The sequence below is a fragment of the Achroia grisella genome, unplaced genomic scaffold (genome assembly GCF_030625045.1).
Source record: "Achroia grisella isolate CSIRO2021 unplaced genomic scaffold, CSIRO_AGI_Agris_v1 utg1080, whole genome shotgun sequence".
Classification (NCBI taxonomy): domain Eukaryota; kingdom Metazoa; phylum Arthropoda; class Insecta; order Lepidoptera; family Pyralidae; genus Achroia; species Achroia grisella.
Window position 1 is genome coordinate 1,448,649 of NW_026712570.1, and position 19,921 is coordinate 1,468,569.

At 37.4% G+C, this 19,921-nt stretch overlaps 1 protein-coding gene across 1 annotated transcript in view; it reads right to left on the bottom strand.

The window, feature by feature from the left end:
- The window catches only part of LOC131842295 (pregnancy zone protein-like), a 42,613-nt gene that overhangs the window by 20,190 nt on the left and 2,502 nt on the right, over positions 1 to 19,921 (bottom strand). Inside the window, exons 2-11 of the mRNA XM_059190837.1 lie at positions 13,852 to 14,024; positions 13,363 to 13,435; positions 12,134 to 12,296; positions 8,288 to 8,458; positions 7,658 to 7,773; positions 5,927 to 6,125; positions 4,923 to 5,048; positions 3,541 to 3,744; positions 2,768 to 2,947; positions 821 to 1,138 (exon numbers count right to left, since the gene is read on the bottom strand). Of these exons, the coding sequence (XP_059046820.1) occupies positions 821 to 1,138; positions 2,768 to 2,947; positions 3,541 to 3,744; positions 4,923 to 5,048; positions 5,927 to 6,125; positions 7,658 to 7,773; positions 8,288 to 8,458; positions 12,134 to 12,296; positions 13,363 to 13,435; positions 13,852 to 14,024 (1,723 nt within the window). The remainder of the gene's footprint in view (positions 1 to 820; positions 1,139 to 2,767; positions 2,948 to 3,540; positions 3,745 to 4,922; positions 5,049 to 5,926; positions 6,126 to 7,657; positions 7,774 to 8,287; positions 8,459 to 12,133; positions 12,297 to 13,362; positions 13,436 to 13,851; positions 14,025 to 19,921) is intronic.

A 19,921-nucleotide genomic window follows, 5' to 3' on the forward strand; every position in this document is an offset into this window, starting at 1 on the left:
AGTAAAAAACGGTTATTTCAATATTACAAACAGACACTCCAATTTTATTTATATGTATAGAAGTATAGATAATTTCTTTATAGTTATAACTCTATATACTTCAAAACTCCAGTGAGCTACGCACTTGAGTTTTGAATGTTTCGATATCTAAAATGTATGAATAAAGTAAACTATAAGTATGTAAAATATAGGCAATGAGAATGCCGACCATCTGGCAAAGTTAGGGGCAAAAACCGTCCAACTGGGCCCCGAACCCTTCTGTGGTGTGCCTCGTTGCCTAAAACTGGGACATCTCAAATTAATAACCAAACGAGAAGCACTGAATCACTGGCAAGAAATGCCAGGATTAACACATTCAAAAGACCTAATATCAGGCTTCTCGACCAAATACTCCAATAGATTACTGCTATTGAGTAAAAACAACATATGCATGATGACTAGGGCCCTCACAGGACACTGCAAATTAAACAAGCATATGGCTAAACTAGGCCTATGCACGACAAGTATCTGCAGATTCTGCCAAACTGAAGAGGAAACGCCGCTTCACATCCTATGTGGTTGTAGCCCACTCATGCATAAACGAAATATCTCCTTTGGAAAGTTTACACTCTTTCCCGAGGAGATAAAAACGATCGCTCCTAAGAATATCCTTCAATTCTTGTCCCTGACGGGTCTAGGTAGCGAACTCTGAAAAGGGCGAGCACAATAGATCTATGTAGGTCGCAGTGCTACAGGTGCTACACATCTGACAATAGCCCAATAAATCAATCCAATAAAAAAAAAAGTGAAATATAAATTAATAAACGACCTAATCACATACCTTATTACCGAAGCATTCTTCCATGTCAAACTGCTTACTCGCACTAATCAACTCGTCCTTATAATAAAAATAAGCGATCAGATGACTCTCCGGACACATTTGTTTCGTTAGCTTGATTTGCAGCATCACTCTTAACAAATGGCGGTCCAGTAGCGAATCTGTCGTGTCGAGTGTCACCCCGTTTGTGTCCAGTTTTGGGATATTTGTATTATAGCAGTAACTGTCCTTGGGCATTGGTTGGAAGTGGTCACTCGAGTTTGCAAGCACGCATTGTGTGGTCGTACCCCAACGGAAGATCATTCCACCACGTGTGATTAGCTGAAAAGAGACGAAATATATGGTGGATTTTTTTTAACGGATATAATTGAATAGTTCTTGCACCTGCGCTTACGATTTATGCTGGATTATGAGACGTTTGAATCGTGCGCGAAAAAAACGCGAATAAAACGTGCACGTGACACCCCTGGTGTTTCAGGCTACATAGGCCATAGGCTACGGTAACCATTTACCATCAGATGGGCCGTATGCTTGCTTGCCAACATATTAGTATAAAAAAAATCTGTTTTCTGCCAGATTAAGGACATACTCTGACACTATGCTGTAAAACCTTACGCAATTACCATAAAACGAATGCGCGTAGGTAAAACTAGTTTGTTGTTATTACGTAAGCTGTTATTAGTGTAGTGTATACGTACCTATTTATGTTGAGATATGTTTGAGAAATAAAGAAATATTTATTCATTAGTCCTCACATGTTTGCATATTACAAGGAATCGAACCGCATCGAAAGTAAGACGTCAGACCACCGAGGCCGTCCACGTATACTCACGACGTAGTGCACGGTGAGCGGGCGCGTGGTGTCCCGCAGCGTGACGTAGAGCGGCACGGTCGCCCGGTCGCGGTGGCCGGGGCTGGCCCGCAGCGGGCCCAGCGCGGCCACCGCGCCGCCGCCAGCACTAGACCACCGAGGCCGTCCACGTATACTCACGACGTAGTGCACGGTGAGCGGGCGCGTGGTGTCCCGCAGCGTGACGTAGAGCGGCACGGTCGCCCGGTCGCGGTGGCCGGGGCTGGCCCGCAGCGGGCCCAGCGCGGCCACCGCGCCGCCGCCAGCACAAGACCACCGAGGCCGTCCACGTATACTCACGACGTAGTGCACGGTGAGCGGGCGCGTGGTGTCCCGCAGCGTGACGTAGAGCGGCACGGTCGCCCGGTCGCGGTGGGCCGGGCTGGCCCGCAGCGCGGCCCAGCGCGGCCACCGCGCCGCCGCCAGCACTAGACCACCGAGGCCGTCCACGTATACTCACGACGTAGTGCACGGTGAGCGGGCGCGTGGTGTCCCGCAGCGTGACGTAGAGCGGCACGGTCGCCCGGTCGCGGTGGCCGGGGCTGGCCCGCAGCGGGCCCAGCGCGGCCACCGCGCCGCCGCCAGCACTAGACCACCGAGGCCGTCCACGTATACTCACGACGTAGTGCACGGTGAGCGGGCGCGTGGTGTCCCGCAGCGTGACGTAGAGCGGCACGGTCGCCCGGTCGCGGTGGCCGGGGCTGGCCCGCAGCGGGCCCAGCGCGGCCACCGCGCCGCCGCCAGCACTAGACCACCGAGGCCGTCCACGTATACTCACGACGTAGTGCACGGTGAGCGGGCGCGTGGTGTCCCGCAGCGTGACGTAGAGCGGCACGGTCGCCCGGTCGCGGTGGCCGGGGCTGGCCCGCAGCGTGGTGGCCCAGCGCGGCCACCGCGCCGCCGCCAGCACTAGACCACCGAGGCCGTCCACGTATACTCACGACGTAGTGCACGGTGAGCGGGCGCGTGGTGTCCCGCAGCGTGACGTAGAGCGGCACGGTCGCCCGGTCGCGGTGGCCGGGGCTGGCCCGCAGCGGGCCCAGCGCGGCCACCGCGCCGCCGCCAGCACTAGACCACCGAGGCCGTCCACGTATACTCACGACGTAGTGCACGGTGAGCGGGCGCGTGGTGTCCCGCAGCGTGACGTAGAGCGGCACGGTCGCCCGGTCGCGGTGGCCGGGGCTGGCCCGCAGCGGGCCCAGCGCGGCCACCGCGCCGCCGCGCAGCGCCGGCAGCTCCAGCGGCGCCGCCCGCACCGAGCTGTCGTTGTACAGGGTGGCCTGCAAATTGTAACTACTGTATTCAAATATAATCAACTATGACAGCATACAAGTCCCTTAAATAAACACATTTTTTGCGTTTACATTGCAAACGCTGGCTGAACCCCACGAGATAAATCAAAATAATGTACTACAGTATTGTACACATTAAAATGGTCAACAAAAAAGTCCGCGATGGTATATGTCTATCTCTTAAGGATAACCCACAATAACCATTTTTATCCTTTACATTTTACTAGAAAAAAGTGCCTTATTTACGAAGTGATTTTAAGCAATACAGCATTAATTTTTATCCAATAAAGTACCTTAAATACATTGTCCATTTAATATAGATCAATATAACCCTTTGCAGCACGTAATTTAAACGAATATAATAGGAAAGGACATATTTCCGAACATATTACAGATTTAAAATGCAGGGACATAACAGTACGTATCGGGCCGGCCAGGTGCCGCCATTACACTCGTGCGAAACTGGGGCGGATCGCTAGTCTATTGATAAATGTATTAATAAACTCTTCGTAACTATTCCGAGACGGCTTGACCGATCGAAATCAATATTCACTAAATAAAAAAGCAAATGGTTGACTTACCTGAAACTGATATAAGTCGCTGTCGACGTGAGCTGAAGAGAACATGACTCGAGCGACACCGGTATCATCTGTGACCGCGTCGTTGCAGATCTGTGTTGCATTACTTGTTGCAACTTGGTGCAACATTGTCGTAGTGGTGGCCGAGCGACATACGCGAACATGTTCATTTACACCCGGCTTGTTGTCCCAGCGAGTTGCTCTTACCTGAATAAAATAAAAATCAACCATTTGCATGTGAGACTTCAAATATTCAGTGCGGAAACTTAACCACTGCTACTGGAAGCGTTACGACTTTCTCTATTGGTGATCAAATACCGATCGTTATCGGATATATATTTGACAGCCCCGATCCTTCCGATGGTCGCTGGTTCGATTCCCCGTACGTAAAGCGATGTGCTAAACCGGTAGACCAACGAGGCCGTCTAAATAATAGAATAGAAAATCCTTTATTCAAATAAACTTAATTTAAGCACTCTTGAATAGTCATAATATTTTTTTTATCTACCGCTCATTCGGAAATCTGTCTCATCACAAGAAGAATGAGCAAGAATCTTGTGTATTGCTCTTTTAAATAATTCTTGTAAATAAAGACAAACTTGCTGTCCCCAAGTATCGTTTAGAAAAAGTTAATAGGTCTTTTATGGGAATAGGCATAAAAATTTCCAATAAGATACCAAATTATATGTTGGAATTACCCTAAAATAAATTCAAAACATCTGTTAAATCATATTTACTGAGCAAGGCCTATTACTCACTAAACGATTAGGTACTTGAATAACGAGCGTGCATGGCAATAGTTGTTCATGCACTGAATTTTCATTTAATGATAGACATAGACACCTCGTCATCATACTCGTGAACGGGTGCTGCTTGTAGGGACTGGTCTGCTTCAATCACTATGACTGATATCCTCTTATTAATTGTTTAACCAGTTGGTTATATATTCAATATTTTTTTCTATTTGAGTATTTAATTAAATTAGTGCTAATTGGTAGTTTGTATTCACACACTTAAACTTAAAATGTAAAGTAATAATAAAATTATTTAAAAGAGCAACACGCGAGTTTCTTGCTCGTTCTTTTTGTAATGAGACAGCTTTCCGAATGAGCGGTAGATTAAAAAAATGTAATGACTATTCAAAAGTGCTTCAATGTAAGTTTATTTGAATAAATGACTTTCTATTCTATTCTATTCTTTACTTTATATATCTACATTTCTTCACTTCTTCTCGAACATTCCGTGGCATCACTACCAAATTCAGTGTACAATAAATTCTAACCATTTTTTATTTCATTAATACAACAAGTTAAATATAGTAATATTCCTCCAGCATACAACATATATATAGAAAACTTGTTAGAAGGATAGACATATATATATACCTTTAAAAAGTAAGGAATTCCTGGTGAAATGGCAGTGCGGTGTTTAGTTTGGAACTCTAGTGATATGGCTTGATCCACTACTTGGGATATCACGGTCGTATTCTGCCAGATACCAGTTCCCGTCTCCTGAAATTAGAAAAACATACTTATATTATTACTATACTAGTATACTAGTTGTACTCATATACATATAAATAAAATTTGGAGTGTCTATTTGTAATATTGATAATATTACAAATAGATAACCGTTTTTTACTACATGCCTATGAATAAAATAACATATTTTACAACTTTTACGAATATAAACGGTACATACACCAAAATAACATATTTTTGTCTGTCTATCTGTCGGTCTGTTTGTTCCGGCTAATCTCTGAAATGGCTGGACCGATTTTGACGGAACATTTTGGCAGGTAGCTGATGTAATAAGGAGTAACTTAGGCTACTTTTATTTTAGAAAAATAAAGTTAAATTCCACCCGGACAAAATCACGGTTGCACAGATATTTTTATAATTATTATATCTGTGTAGCTTTTAAAGATAAAAAAAAAAGTTATTATTATTTCTTACTATTATAGCTAACTGACCTAACCTGACCTCATCTTATAATTCTTCACTGGTGACCCAACGTATTCCGTTAGAGTGGATCATCATACCTGACATAAATTATTTGTCATCTAACCTGCAGCAACAGAAGTCACACTAATTTTACAGTAATTTAATTTATGCGTGTAATGAAAACAATCCAAAATGTACCTCTTTTGTTCACTATATTTCATATAGAGTTTTGATATTATTATTTTCCAAATAATCAGAAAGTCTAAATTATTTGATGGCATGTCAATGACCCCATTAACCATTTTTTGGAAAAAATGGCACGTTGATGCATAAATGCTCGCCTACCCTGATCTATAGTATCCATAACACAAGCTCTACTTAGTTTGGGACTAGATGGCGCTGTGAAATTGTCCTAACATTTTTTTAAATATGTATTTATTTTGTACCTGGAAAGAGAAATCAGCAATCACAACATCTGGGGAGTCAGGATCGTGAAGTCCAATTCGCTTGGCAGCAATAGCGTGGTGATGACAGGCGTCCGGTGCCCGCAGCTGTTCAGCTGTTCTGATGCCCCCGCTGCTCGTGAAGCCGGCACCTCTGATCCTGATCACTAGCATGCCTTCCGTTGCTTCACTCCATGGATATCTGATGATGTGGAACTTTTTTTTAATGATACTGTACCATATCTTACTAATATTATAAATGCGAAAATTTGTGAGTATGGGTGGATGTTTGTTACTCTTTCACGCAAAAACTACTGAACGCATTCTGATGAAACTTCACAGTAATATAGCTTATACATCAGAATAACACGTAGGATATAATTTAAAAACATATTATGATAATTGCGAAAATATATTGATAAATATCAACTAAGTGTGATGCAAGCGAAGTTGTGCGGAATGCTCTTGTACAGCGCTGTTCAACAGAACCCTTTTTTTCCAAGTGTGAACAAATGAGTGAGTTTTTTTAATATCAAAATATTAAATAAACCCACTCTTTTCATTTTAAACACATCTTAAAAAGCAAGCAGCTCTACGGCTAAAATGAATACGCAATTTTCAATTCTAAAGTTATTGGCCGCAGCTGGTGTTTACAAATTCGAACGATAGGAGGCTAGTGCAGATGGCACTCCAAACCAAAGGGAGGACTTATGGAGCGGCTGAAGACCACTGCTCGACTCCTGCCTGATCGTTGGGGGTTCGAACCACAGTTTAGGCCGTCATTATTTCGATAGCCGTTTCAATCGGAGTGTGATGGATTGGATAATTCGATGATGTTGTGATATATGATATATGATAATAGGTTCTGGGACAGCAGGTACATAGGACGAATGGATTTATATATAGAAATAAAATATTTTAGGAAATTTCGAAAGAAAAATATAATGTCACTTTTTTGCAATAATAATTTTATAATACATAACTTTTTAAATATAAAAATTAAACTAAAAAGAGGTTTCATAACATACACCCCACCTTGCGTGTGCGCAATGCTAAAGAACAACAATAAAATAAAAATAAATCACAGGTTTAGACGTCGAGGCAGTTTCACAGGACGACCAGAACGTGTTGTCTTCTCTCAAAACCCTCCGTGTTATGAAACCTAAACAAGGTTTCATAACACGGAGGGTACAAAGTTCAATTTCGTAATATTCTCAAGATTTTTGACTTAGCTCATTTACTATACTAAATAATATTATTACTATTCTAAATAATTCTCTCTACACTATGTTAAGTTAAAGTTCAGTACAATCTAGTATGTCAAAAAGAATAGCGACACTTTTATACATATTTTTTGTATTCAAAAATATTTAAGTTTTTTTTTCTCATTTCTTTATGTACACAACAGCAGATGTACCAAAAATGTTTACAGAATGTTGGAGGGAACTGGCCTTCGTGGCACAGGTTCACCTAAATCGAAAGCCAGGGCTAACTATATTTAATTGTACCGTGCATTTATTAATAAAGTTTATTATTATTATTATCCAAATATTCTCATCTCCCCTCTAGGAGAGGAGATGGCAACATACCCCCGGTAGAAGCACAGTCGGCCGGGGTTCAGGGCCCCAGGGAGAGAAACCGGCGTACAATGCGGGCAGAATCTAACAGCACCGCTTTCTGCATCATCTTTATTATTATTATAATTATATTATTAATAATATAAGGTTACTGTACCTAACACAAACAGTCCAAACCAGTCTCTCGCTGGTCCTTAAAACTTTAGCTGGATGGAGAACGCTCATTTGAAAAGGTGGTAGTTCATAGTTGCCCACCAAAAACACAGCTGAGCCCTGAAAATGAAATATTGGATTTTACGTTCATCTTTGACTTACTTTATTTTATTGGAAAGGCAACCGGCCCGCCTGATAGTAAGTGTGTAATCTGAAGTGGAAATCGCGTATATGTAGGCATTTGTATATATATACATATAAATAAAATTGGGGTGTCTGTTTGTAAAATTGGAATAACCGTTTTTTACTACATGCATATGAATATAAATACGGTACATACACCAAAATATTTTTAAATTTTTTTTTTAAATAAACGTAGCCTAAGTTACTCCCTATTACATCAGCTACCTGCCAAAAAAAATCCCTTTAAAATCGTTTCAGCCGTTTCGTAGATTAGCCGGAACAAACAGAACGACAGACAGACAGACATAAATTTTAAAAAGTGGTATTTTGGTGTATATTCTGTATTTATATTCATATGCATGCAGTAAAAAACGGTTATTTCAATATTACAAACAGACACTCCAATTTTATTTATATGTATAGATGTATAGATATGTATAGATATACTGACCTGAGATCCATCTGCAAGTTTGGTTCTGACAGTCCATTTTCCAGTGGGAGCCTGTTCATCGATGTTGTATTGTACTTGCGCTATACCCATCTGACTGGACACGTTCGACCACTGATATGCGCGGGCGCCGTCCCAAGCGCCGCTTGGTCCTTCGAGCCAGATTTCGTTGATCTAGAAATTTATAAATGTTCCATTCTTATCCATTATAAAAAAAACTAGCTGACCCTGTAAACATTGTTTTGGCATAAAATTAAAATCGAAATTAAAAATAGGGGTTCATGGTAGAAGAGTAAAAATTTTGGGGTGTATCTAATTTTTAATTCCACATTATAAAAAATAAAAATAAAATATTTTGTAAAAAAAAAAATGCGAGGGGTGGACAACCCTTATTACTTAGGGGTATGGAAAATAGATAGTAGCCGATTCTCAGACCTACTGAATATGCATATAAAATTTATTAAAATCTGTCAAGCCGTTTCGGAGGAGTATGGTAACTAACATTGTGACACGAGAATTTTATATATAAGATATATTAGTACAGTAGAGATAATTAAATTAATTAATTAATTTAATAATGTTATGGTAATTGCGTAACGTTTTACAACAAACTACCAGAGTCTGTTCTAAATTTGCCTGAATAAAGATTTGTATAAAAAAATTCCTTTGTAAAAAAGCATATTATAAGAATAGAATAGAATAGAATAAAAAATCATTTATTCAAATAAACTTAATTTAAGCACTTTTGAATAGTCATAACAATTTGTTTTTTATCTACCACTCGTTCGGAAAGCTGTCTCATCACAAGAAGAACGAGCAAGAAACTTGTGTGTTGCTCTTTTAAATAATCCTTGTAAGTTTACATTTACAAGTCGAAATGTGTGAATACAAACTACCAACAAGCGCAAATTTTTTGGGTCAAATATAAATATGCAATAAGATTAAATCAGTCGTAGTGATAAGAGCAGACCAGTCCCTACAAGCAGCACTCGTTCACGAGTATAACGGATGAGCCAGCCATCACTGCGCTCGACCATATTTTAGGGAGCCCAATGACCCGGCCCACCACGCTGCCACATGTCACATTTTAGTTATAAAATTGAAGAGTTAGTTAAGGATAATAATGGTTTTTTATAGGAAAACTTAAAATTCAACGCTGATAATATTATCTGATTGCACTAAGAATGAGAGCGTAGCGGTTCTATGTTGTTTATCGTATGCCTCTTACTTGTTATTGTGTAATTATTTGTAACACTTAAGTTTCTTGCTTATTCTTCCTGTAATGAATCTGCGTTCCGAATGAGCAGTAGGATCAAAAATATGACTATTCAAGTGTCTGTGTTGAATTTATTTGAAGAAATATTAGAAATAATCTTTATTGAAATAAATTGGATAATCTATACAAGCTACATGACCCATATTATAAATACCCTATGGACTAACATACATATGAAATAATAAAAAAGCATTGATAATGTAAGTTTTATTATTCCATCGAATGACATTTCGTCCACCCAACAGAATACACCTGCTATGGCTGTAGCTGCTGTAGTTAGGGCTGTCGACTTTATTTAAAGAAAAAATATAATTCTTCTAGAACTTGTCTTGTTTAACTCTTCTTTTGCCATCGTTTAGCAATTATCTGGTCTCGAAGTGTTTGTCGTAAGTCATGTTTGGTGCAAAATCTAATTAAACAATGTTATTGTTATATTTGTATTTAGATTATAAAAATATAGTACTTCTGATATGGTATATGTATGTATACAAAAAAAAAACAGTACTTAAGTAAATCAAATCAAATCAAATTTATATGCGATAAACATTGGTTGCAATTGTAGAATATAATATCCCATAATGTTTTGCCTCAATGGGCATGGAAAATATTAAATAATTTAATTAAAAAAAAATTGTCAGGGCAATTATAAATACATGTCATTATTATTCAAATCCAAATTCAAAAATAATTTATTCATGTAGGAAATTTTACTCGCTTATGAACGTTAAAGTTCAGTATATAGATCCAATTGAGAAGAATTAATTTATTATTATTATCACATTATTATACATTTAACTCGTTTTATAGTATAGTGGGAACCCTAGCTGTACTCATTATCCGGACACGGAGCCTCATGGAGGTCAATAATAAATATTTGCATATCTACATTGTATATGTAGGTATCATCCGCGAATCTGTGTCAGTGTTACGCTAAATACTAGACATGCGCATAATAGTTCACGATTTGGAACGTTCGATAGTTCGCAGCTCTTGTACGCTCTAGTTCGTTCGCTCCTGACTCGTGTCCGAGAAATGCAGTAGATTATCAGTAAATATAAGTGAATCTCACTTATATTGATTGATACGGTTTAAGTATCTTTGAGTTTTTCATGCTGCAAATCAGGCTTCTAGTGTTCATAGTACGTTCTTGCTTTTATTGCGATATGATGTCTAAATATAAGAATAAAAGATGAAAAATTGTAATTTGTATTTGTTTCTTATTTTATATCTTCCACTATTTTATAAAATAAATGTTGTAAAATATGATATTATTATCAGATACCGCAAATATGAAACCGCAAGTGTCTATTTTTTTTGCCATATAAGTATAGTTGGAGACGAAAACGATTAGAAAGCCTTTGCCAAGCAGTGAAATACTAATGAAGTTTAAAAAATTGTATTTTAATAAACATATTAAAGAGTGATCTGCGAAATAGTTCGCATAGTAGTTCTTTCGGAGCGCTGTTCCGAACTAGTTCATTCGTAAATTACACATGACTATTAAATACATGTCATTTGCTTGTTCATAATAAGGTTATTGCAATTGTAAGCGTTTTATTATGAACTTCTGTTCGAATTTATAGCTGTATGGTGACAATGTCGTTACCTGCTTATGTTTTTTTTTTCACTTGAGCGTCGTTTATTTTTATACGAATGTACTAAACAATTGTGTGATTTGACATATATAGATTAAAAAAAAACTAATTTCGTCAGCGATTTTGTACGCGTAATTTTTAGGTTATTATTTTATTTTTGTTTGCTAATATTCTTACTTACAAACGCGAAAGTTTGTGAGTATGGATGGATACATCAATCATCCATCCATACTCAGATGGATGACTGTTAATCTTTCAACTTCAACTTTCGAACCGCTCGGTGCGTTTAGTATAAATTCTAACTCGTCTACTCAAATCAAATCAAATCATTTATTCATGTAGGACATTTTGGTCCGAACGTAATTTTTTTTGTAAATAATAAGGTGTATGAGTATATACGAGGAAGTTTGAAAGTTGCACCAGTTATAGACAAGTTGCGAGGTAACAAATTGCTGCTATGGGCATGTTATGAGGAGGAACGAGGTTCATGTCTTATGGAAAGGTGTATAATATGAATGTGGATGGATGGAAAGAGGGGACGCCCTAAGAAAAGATGGATGGATTGTGTGAAAGATGATTTAATAAAAGAAGAGTATGCTCAGATATGACGACCGATAGAGATCTGTGGTAGAGAATGACATACTGCCGACCACAAATAATGGGATAAAAGTATGGCAATTAAGTTAAGGAATACGATGATAATGTTTCATTACACTAATAATGAGTGCGTAGCGATTTCTATGTTGATTATCGCATGCCTCTTACTTGTTATACTGTAATTATTTATATAAAAAAAACATCTATTAAAAAGAGCAATACACAAGTTTCTTGCTCATTCTTCTTGCGATGAATCTGCATTCCGAATGAGTGGTAGAATCAAAATATGACTATTCAAAAGTGCTTGTAATGAGTTTATTTGAATAAAGATTATTTCTATTTCTATTTTGGCAATGATGTTTTTTCCCTACCGTTACTCACCAACCCTGTTGCTGCTCCAAGATGAGCTTTTAATGCGAAGACCCGTATCCTCAGGGTGTCTCCAGGCTTGTACCGCGCTCGGTCAGTGTGAACCAACAGCAGCTTCCCGCCGGATATACGAACTGTCAGCTGCCGTTCCCATGTGCATATTGCTTCTGGATATCTGCCGAACAGTTGTTTCTTAAAACAATCATACCCTTCACGACTCTTATCCTTAATGGAGTAGACTGAGGCAGTACAACGATCGACGTAGAGATATTTTTTCATGAACTATAATATCATTTATTTCAGAATATTTATCATTATATAGTATAAAATAAAGTCGCTGTCGCTGTCTGTCCCTATGTATGCTTAAATCTTTAAAACTACGCAACGGGTTTTGAAGCGGTTTTTTAATAGATACAGTGATTCAAGAGGAAGGTTTATATGTACAATATAATAAATGTACACCCGGGCGAAGCCGGGATGAGTAGCTAGTGACCTATATAATAAATATCTGATGAACTAACCTCATATAAAATAACTACCAGACCTGGCCAAGCGTTGTGGCTAAGGTTCTCGAATAAACAATATTGCAAAAATAAATTCAGATAATAATATAAACTAATACAAACACATAGTTTTTTGTTTTCGTATTATACATAGAATTCAGACCGATACAAACAATCGTCATCATTATCATGAATACAAATGTTTATGCTGGGGAATCGAACCCGCGACCATCGGAAGTAGGGTGCACTAAACCGCTAGACCACCGAGGCCGTCTATGTATTTATTCCTAAGAATAATGTAATCTATTCAAATCAAATATATCATTACATAGTATAAAACAAAGTCGCTGTCGCTGTCTGACCCTATGTATGCTTATATCTTTAAAACTACGCAACAGATTTGGAAGCGGTTTTTTCAATAGATACTGTGATTCAAGAGGAAGGTTTATATATATAATATATGTACACCCGTGCGAGTAGCTAGTTACATAGTATAAAACAAAGTCGCTGTCGCTGTCTGTCCATCCCTATGTATGCTTAAATCTTTCAAACTACGCAACGGATTTTGAAGCGGTTTTTTTTAATAGATAGTGATTCAAGATGAAGGTTTATATATATAATACATGTACCCGAGTCGAGTAGCTAGTGAGTTGCTACAAGCTTACAGAATACCTCTGCTGAAACTTATTTATAGCCCCGGTTTTGCGTGTCATCAGCACAATTACGACTACTTCTTACCTCACGTTAACTATTAAGTCAGCCTTTGTGTTCGGCTTCTGAGGTACGGCAATTTCAAAACATCCACCGTCACCTGCAAAAAGAAAAACGAAGAAAAAGAAATGAATTACTTGCATTACAATACGAAAATTTGTGAGCATGGATGAAATTTTTTGTTACTCTTTCACGCAAAAACTACTAAATAGATTTTTTTTTTATAATACAGTACAATAACCGTTTTTACCTCCTTGCATATGAATATATATATGGTACATATACCAAAATAACACATTTTACAAATTTCGTCTGTCTGTCTGTTTGTTCCGGCTAATCTCTAAAATGGCTGGTCCGATTTTGACGGATTTTTTTGGCAGGTAGCTGATGTAATAAGGAGTAACTTAGGCTACTTTTATTTTAGAAAATTAAAGTTAAAATCCACGCGGACGAAGTCGCGGGGAAAAAGCTAGTTATATATAACACAGATTATCTAAATAAGTAGACCAATTTTACCTGGCGGCAGTTTTCTTGATATCGTTACCGGATTCTCGTCCCCCGTCCGAAGTGTGAGCAGCACATGAACAGGACCTTGAGTGTGGAACCTGGAGATGCAAGCTCGGTTGGTCCCGCCAGCTGTGAGAACCCCAGGGACCAGGAACAGATGGTTCCGGTCCGTGCAGGGGTTGCTGAAAGGTAGAGGTAAGGTCAGGTGATTTCTTGTTTTTTTAACACAGGGGACAAACGAGCATGCGGCTCACCTGATGGTAAGTGATAGGGGTTGCTGAAAGGTAGAGGTAAGGTCAGGTGATTTTTTGTTTTTTTAACACAGGGGATAAACGAGCATGCGGCTCACCTGATGGTAAGTAATTACCGCCGCCCATATGCACCCGCAACATCAGGGGAATTGCAAGTACGTTGTCGGCCTTTTAAAAAGGAATAAGCTCTTTTCTTGAAGGTTTCAATATCGTATCGGTTCGGAAATACCATTGCTGGAAGGTGATTCCACAATGTGGTTGTGCGTGGCAAAAACGTTTCTAGAAAACCGCATTGTGGAGGACCGCCATTCATCCAGATGATCAGGATGGTAGAAGTTCAAGTATTACGTAAGCAGATTTATTACAATTATTTGATAGAGATATTCAGTGGATTACGTATACAGTTGTAAATATAATTTACTTCGTTCCGATTGCAGTTGCACGTTACATACAAACTGTTACTTAGCAACAATACTTATTTTAAATGTGATGGATTATACTTTTTCTACTTCAATCAATGTGCCTAATACGGTCCCTTAATCCATTACATTTAAGACATTCTACATCTCTACATTTAAATAACATACATAATATAAAACAATATACAGAAGAGTAAACAATAGAACTACTAGCAAAAAACATATCCAAAATTAAATCTGTTAAAATACTAACAATTTCTGTTGGACCTATTTACTTCGTTCCGATTGCAGTTGCACGTTACATACAAACTGTTACTTAGCAACAATACTTATTTTAAATGTGATGGATTATACTTTTTCTACTTCAATCAATGTGCCTAATATTATTTACCCCCCCCCCCATCCCCTCGTCAGCAAAGTAAGCAAAGCTCTTACCCCCTCCCCCATGCTTACGTAAACATTTTTCAATTAATGTATTGTTTTTTTAGCAAAGACGATGTGAGGGTTGCCATTCGTGTAAAAAAGTAAATAACTAGCGATGACGTAATCATTATGTAGACTCCCATAACACCCATGTCATCTATACATATAAATAAAATTGGGGTGTCTGTTTGTAATATTGAAATAACCGTTTTTTTTTACATGCATATGAATATAAATACGGTACATACACCAAAATAACATTTTTTACAATTTTTATCTGTCTGACTATTGGTCTGTTTGTTCCGGTTAATCTCTGAAATGGCTGGACCGTTTTTGATGGGACTTTTTTTGGCAGGTAGCTGATATAATAAGGAGTAACTTAGGCAACGTTTATTTCAGAAAAATAAAGTTAAATTCCACATCTATTTGATACTATAAATGATATAAGTATTTTTATCAGTTGTTCAGAACCCTTAACATAAGCTGTGCTTAGCTTTGGACTGGTCGCCCTCGCTGTCTGTCCGTCCCTATGTAAGCTTTAATCTTTAGAACTGCGCAACTAATTTTGAAGCTGTTTTTTTAAATAGATAGAGTGATTCAAGAGGAAGGCTTATATATATAATACATGTACACCCGTGCGAAGCCAGGGCGAGTTGCTAGTGTTATTATAAAATAACATTCTAAAACTTGACTGATGATTTTCATCTGTATCTATATATATATGTACTAACATTGTATATTTAAAATAATTCTGTATAAAAAAATAAAAAAAAATCTATTAATAACTTAGCAATAACTACTAACAATAGCCCACTGTGGCAGTTATTGTATAGTTATATTTGAAATTATTTTATATTTCCTGACGGGCCTAGGAAGCGATGTCTTAAAAAATGGCGAGAACAATAGATCTCCATAGGGGGGAAAGTAGATTGTAAGTAATGTGGAGTGATAATCTCATTGCTAGCAATATACCATGTCAGTTTGACCTCCACGCGGTTCCCCCTGGAAACCATCGTGATAAATTCTTAGTGAATTTGTTACGATGGGCTGACTGACCTGACCTCATGCTCATCTTATCATCCTCCACTGGTGATCCGCCAGCGTAAACCGTTAGTGCAGGCGGGTGACCATTCATTATCATCCATAAAAAAAAATAGATCTCCATAAATCGCAGTGTTATAGGTCTAAAACACCTAGTTATAGCTCTAACCCCTCAAAACAAGGCAAAAACCTATGTTACTGTATCGGAATTAGTTTCCAGAGACCAGCATGAGTGTTTGAGTAGCTTTGGAAGATCTCACTAGAAGACCAATAATGAGAACTTAGTTTATGACGTCATAAATTCAAAATGGCGGCCGCAATTAAAAAAAAATTGGAAAACATCTATGTTAATGAAATAAATTTATTTATTTTTTTTTTTTGTAACACTTTATTGCACAATAAATACATTTAAATTAACTAAAGATACACGATCTTAAAAAAAATATATATAAGATGTACAATGGCGGACTTATCCCAAATGAGGGATTTCTTCCAGTCAACCTTTGAATGACTGAAAGGAATTGTGGAGTGGTGGGACTATATATATACATGACAATAATAACAAAGGAAAAAGAAGCAAACGCATTATATAACTATAATATATAACAACTAGAATATTAAATAAATATTTAAGTATAATATATAATTACATATACCTATATATATATAAAATAATAATAATAAAATAACAAATGTATAAATAGTAACAGCAGAAATATATAAAAAACAATATTACTATAAAAAAAAATATATATATATGAAGAATACTAAAACAGCGCATCTGCAGTGTGACTCCAAAGTTTTTTAAGGCGAGCCTTAAAAGAGTAAACCGATGAAGACAATCTGACCTCCGTCGGCAAAGCATTCCAAAGTCGAGCAGACTGTATTGTAAAGGAGTTAGTATAACAATGACTCGTATGACACGGTATTGCCAAAACTAGATTATGACTGGAACGAAGACGGTCATCAGTCCGTAGCCGGAATCTTTCCTGCAGGTACATGGGCGAACTAGAGTTGTAAAGGATCTGATATAAAAGGGTAAGCAAATGGATGTTACGACGGTCACGAATAGGAAGCCAATTAAGTTGCTTACGATAGACAGACATGATCAAACTTATTATATTTTTTTATATTATTACTTATTTATATTACTTTATATTATTACTATTACTAAAAAAAAAAATGGCCCCCGCAATCACTACTGTGACTAACATCGCTATATAAACAAAAACATAAAAACCGTACAAAATTACTAATCACGAGAACTGAACCGGTATATTCTTTTGTTTCTTCTTGAGAATAAAGAGTTCTTATTAAGTTCATGAACGGATATGGGCACAATGGCGGGATTCTTGTTTTATTATAACATATAAATATTATTCAATTAAAAAATCATACGCCGGTCCCTCGCCACTGGTATTGCAAGAGACGATGTCAAGAGACCGGACGGTATGAGTTTGATTCCATGGAAGATGGGCCGGGTGCTGGTATGGGATGCAGCCTGTTCAGATACGCTGGCCCCATCCCATCTACGTGGAACCAACAACAGAGCTGGTGCGGCGTGTGAAGCGGCTGAAAAAGCCAAAGCATATAATTACAGGGGTCTAGGCTCCGAATATGATTTTGTCCCATTCGGTGTCGAGACCCTTGGTCCGTGGGGTCCTAGCGCTATAAGACTTTTCAAAGAAATAACGAAAAGGTTAGTCGACATCACTGAAGACCGAAGAGCTGGCAGCTACCTTGGACAAAGAATTAGTCTAGCTATTCAAAGAGGGAACGCTGCCAGTATCTTCGGAACTTTGCCTAAAGGGACCCCTTTTAATAATATATTTTAGTTATTGTATTATATTTTTTTAAGCTTTTTAATTGTAGGTTGTAGTTGTATAATTAAGTTATGTAAATGATATAATGAGTAATTTCTTACTTATACTCGTATATAATAATTATTTAAAGAAATTAAAAAATAATTTGAATTGAGTACTTCCTTTTTTTGAAGTCAGTCATAAAGAACAGATTCAGTTATGTTGTGCTCATTGGATTAAGTACCTTCTCCTTTTTTCAATACGGTTGAAAATATATTTAATATTTTCAACCGTAGACAGACCCGGCCATGCGTTGTTGTGACTAAGGTTCTTGAATAAAATAATATTGCGACTATAAATTGAGATGTAAGCTATCCTATCTGTCAAGTTGGATCAAATTGCACACAATGTGCAAATCAAATTTGCAATCGGTTCAGTAGTTTAGGAGTACATCGCGGACAAACAACGTGACACGCAATTTTTATATATAAAGATAATATAAGCAACACACAAGTTTCTTGCTTATTCTTCTTGTGATGAGACAGCTTTCCGAATAAGCGGTAGATTTGAAAAAAATGTTGACTATTCAAAAGTGTTTAAATTAAGTTCATTTGAATAAATGATTTTCTATTCTATAAAGACCGTACGAAATTACTAATCACGAGAACTGAACCGGTAAATTCTTTTGTTTTAAGTTTTTTATTCTAGAGAATAAAGAGTTTTTATCAAGTTCATGAACGGATATGGGCACAGTGCTGTTAATATAGCTGAGAACATGTGTTATCGTCAGTGGTTTTGTTTAAAATTAATAATATTGAACAATTATATATGCGAAAATGAATCACACAAATGATTTTTATTTTTACACTAGCTGTTCCCGCGAATTCGTCGTGTAATTTAACTTTATTTTTCTAAAATAACCTTGATAGGTTATTTTAGAAAAATAAAGTTAAATTATATATAAAGTTAAATAAGACCCGTCAAAATAGGTCCAGCCATTTCAGAGATTAGCCGGAACAAACAGACAGACAGATGAAAATTGTAAAAAATGTTATTTTGGTGTATGTACCGTATTTATATTCATATGCATGTAGTAAGAAACGGTTATTTCAATATTACAAACAGACACTCCAATTTTATTTATATTAATTCAATTAAAAAAAAATATTCGAGAATGTTCTCGATTTTTTAAGTGCGTTATAACGAACAGATTTATTTACATTGGTCTCATTTGCTTCTTCATTTAAAACAGTCAGATAAAACAAACGTAACACTATCTGCAATTCACGTCGGCCACTTCATTCAGAGAAAAACATATCCAATTTCCCACTGAAGGAGCCCAGTGCTGAATAAACTTCATTCGGATCGCCATTGTTTTGTTTCATTTGTTTGCAAATTGCCAAGACTAAAGGCGTTATACAGCTTGTTTTGCTATTGGCGAGGTGAATTTTCATTTTACTGAATATCTACGCAGAGAAATGAAGAATAAGGAAAAGTTTCATTATTCTCTCTCCATTCAAATGGATCGGGGAAATGATTATATATTAACTGACCTGCGCTAGCAATCGCGCTGTATTACACATAATATCTTTTTAAATTATAGCCTATCACATAGGCTATGATTCTGATAGAAATGATTTTTTTTAATGAATCATAATGGAATGATGCGTCCAGCTGTGCTAACGGTAAACGCTGGCGGGGGCACCAGTGGAGGATGATAAGATGAACATGATGTCAGGTCAGTTAACCCATTGTGGTACATTCACCAGGAATTTATCACCAGAGTTTTCTGAGGAAATGCTGTGCCAGTGGTTTTACCCGCATGTTTAGCCAATATTATTCAAATTCAAATTAAAAATCATTTATTCATGTAAGACATTTCAGCCGCTTATGAACGTCAAGTTTTTACATTATAATTTTTTTCCCTACCGTCCAGTTCGGTATATAGATCCAATTGAGAAGAACTGGCAAGAAACTCAATTGAATTACTTTTTTTTTAAATCCAGTTTATTTACAATGCATAGGTATTTATATAGGTGTCTATGTCTAACATTAAATGAAAATCCCGAACATGAAAACTATTGCCATGCACGCTTGTCATTTAAGTAATCGTTTAGTGAGTAATAGGCCTTGCTCAGTAAAT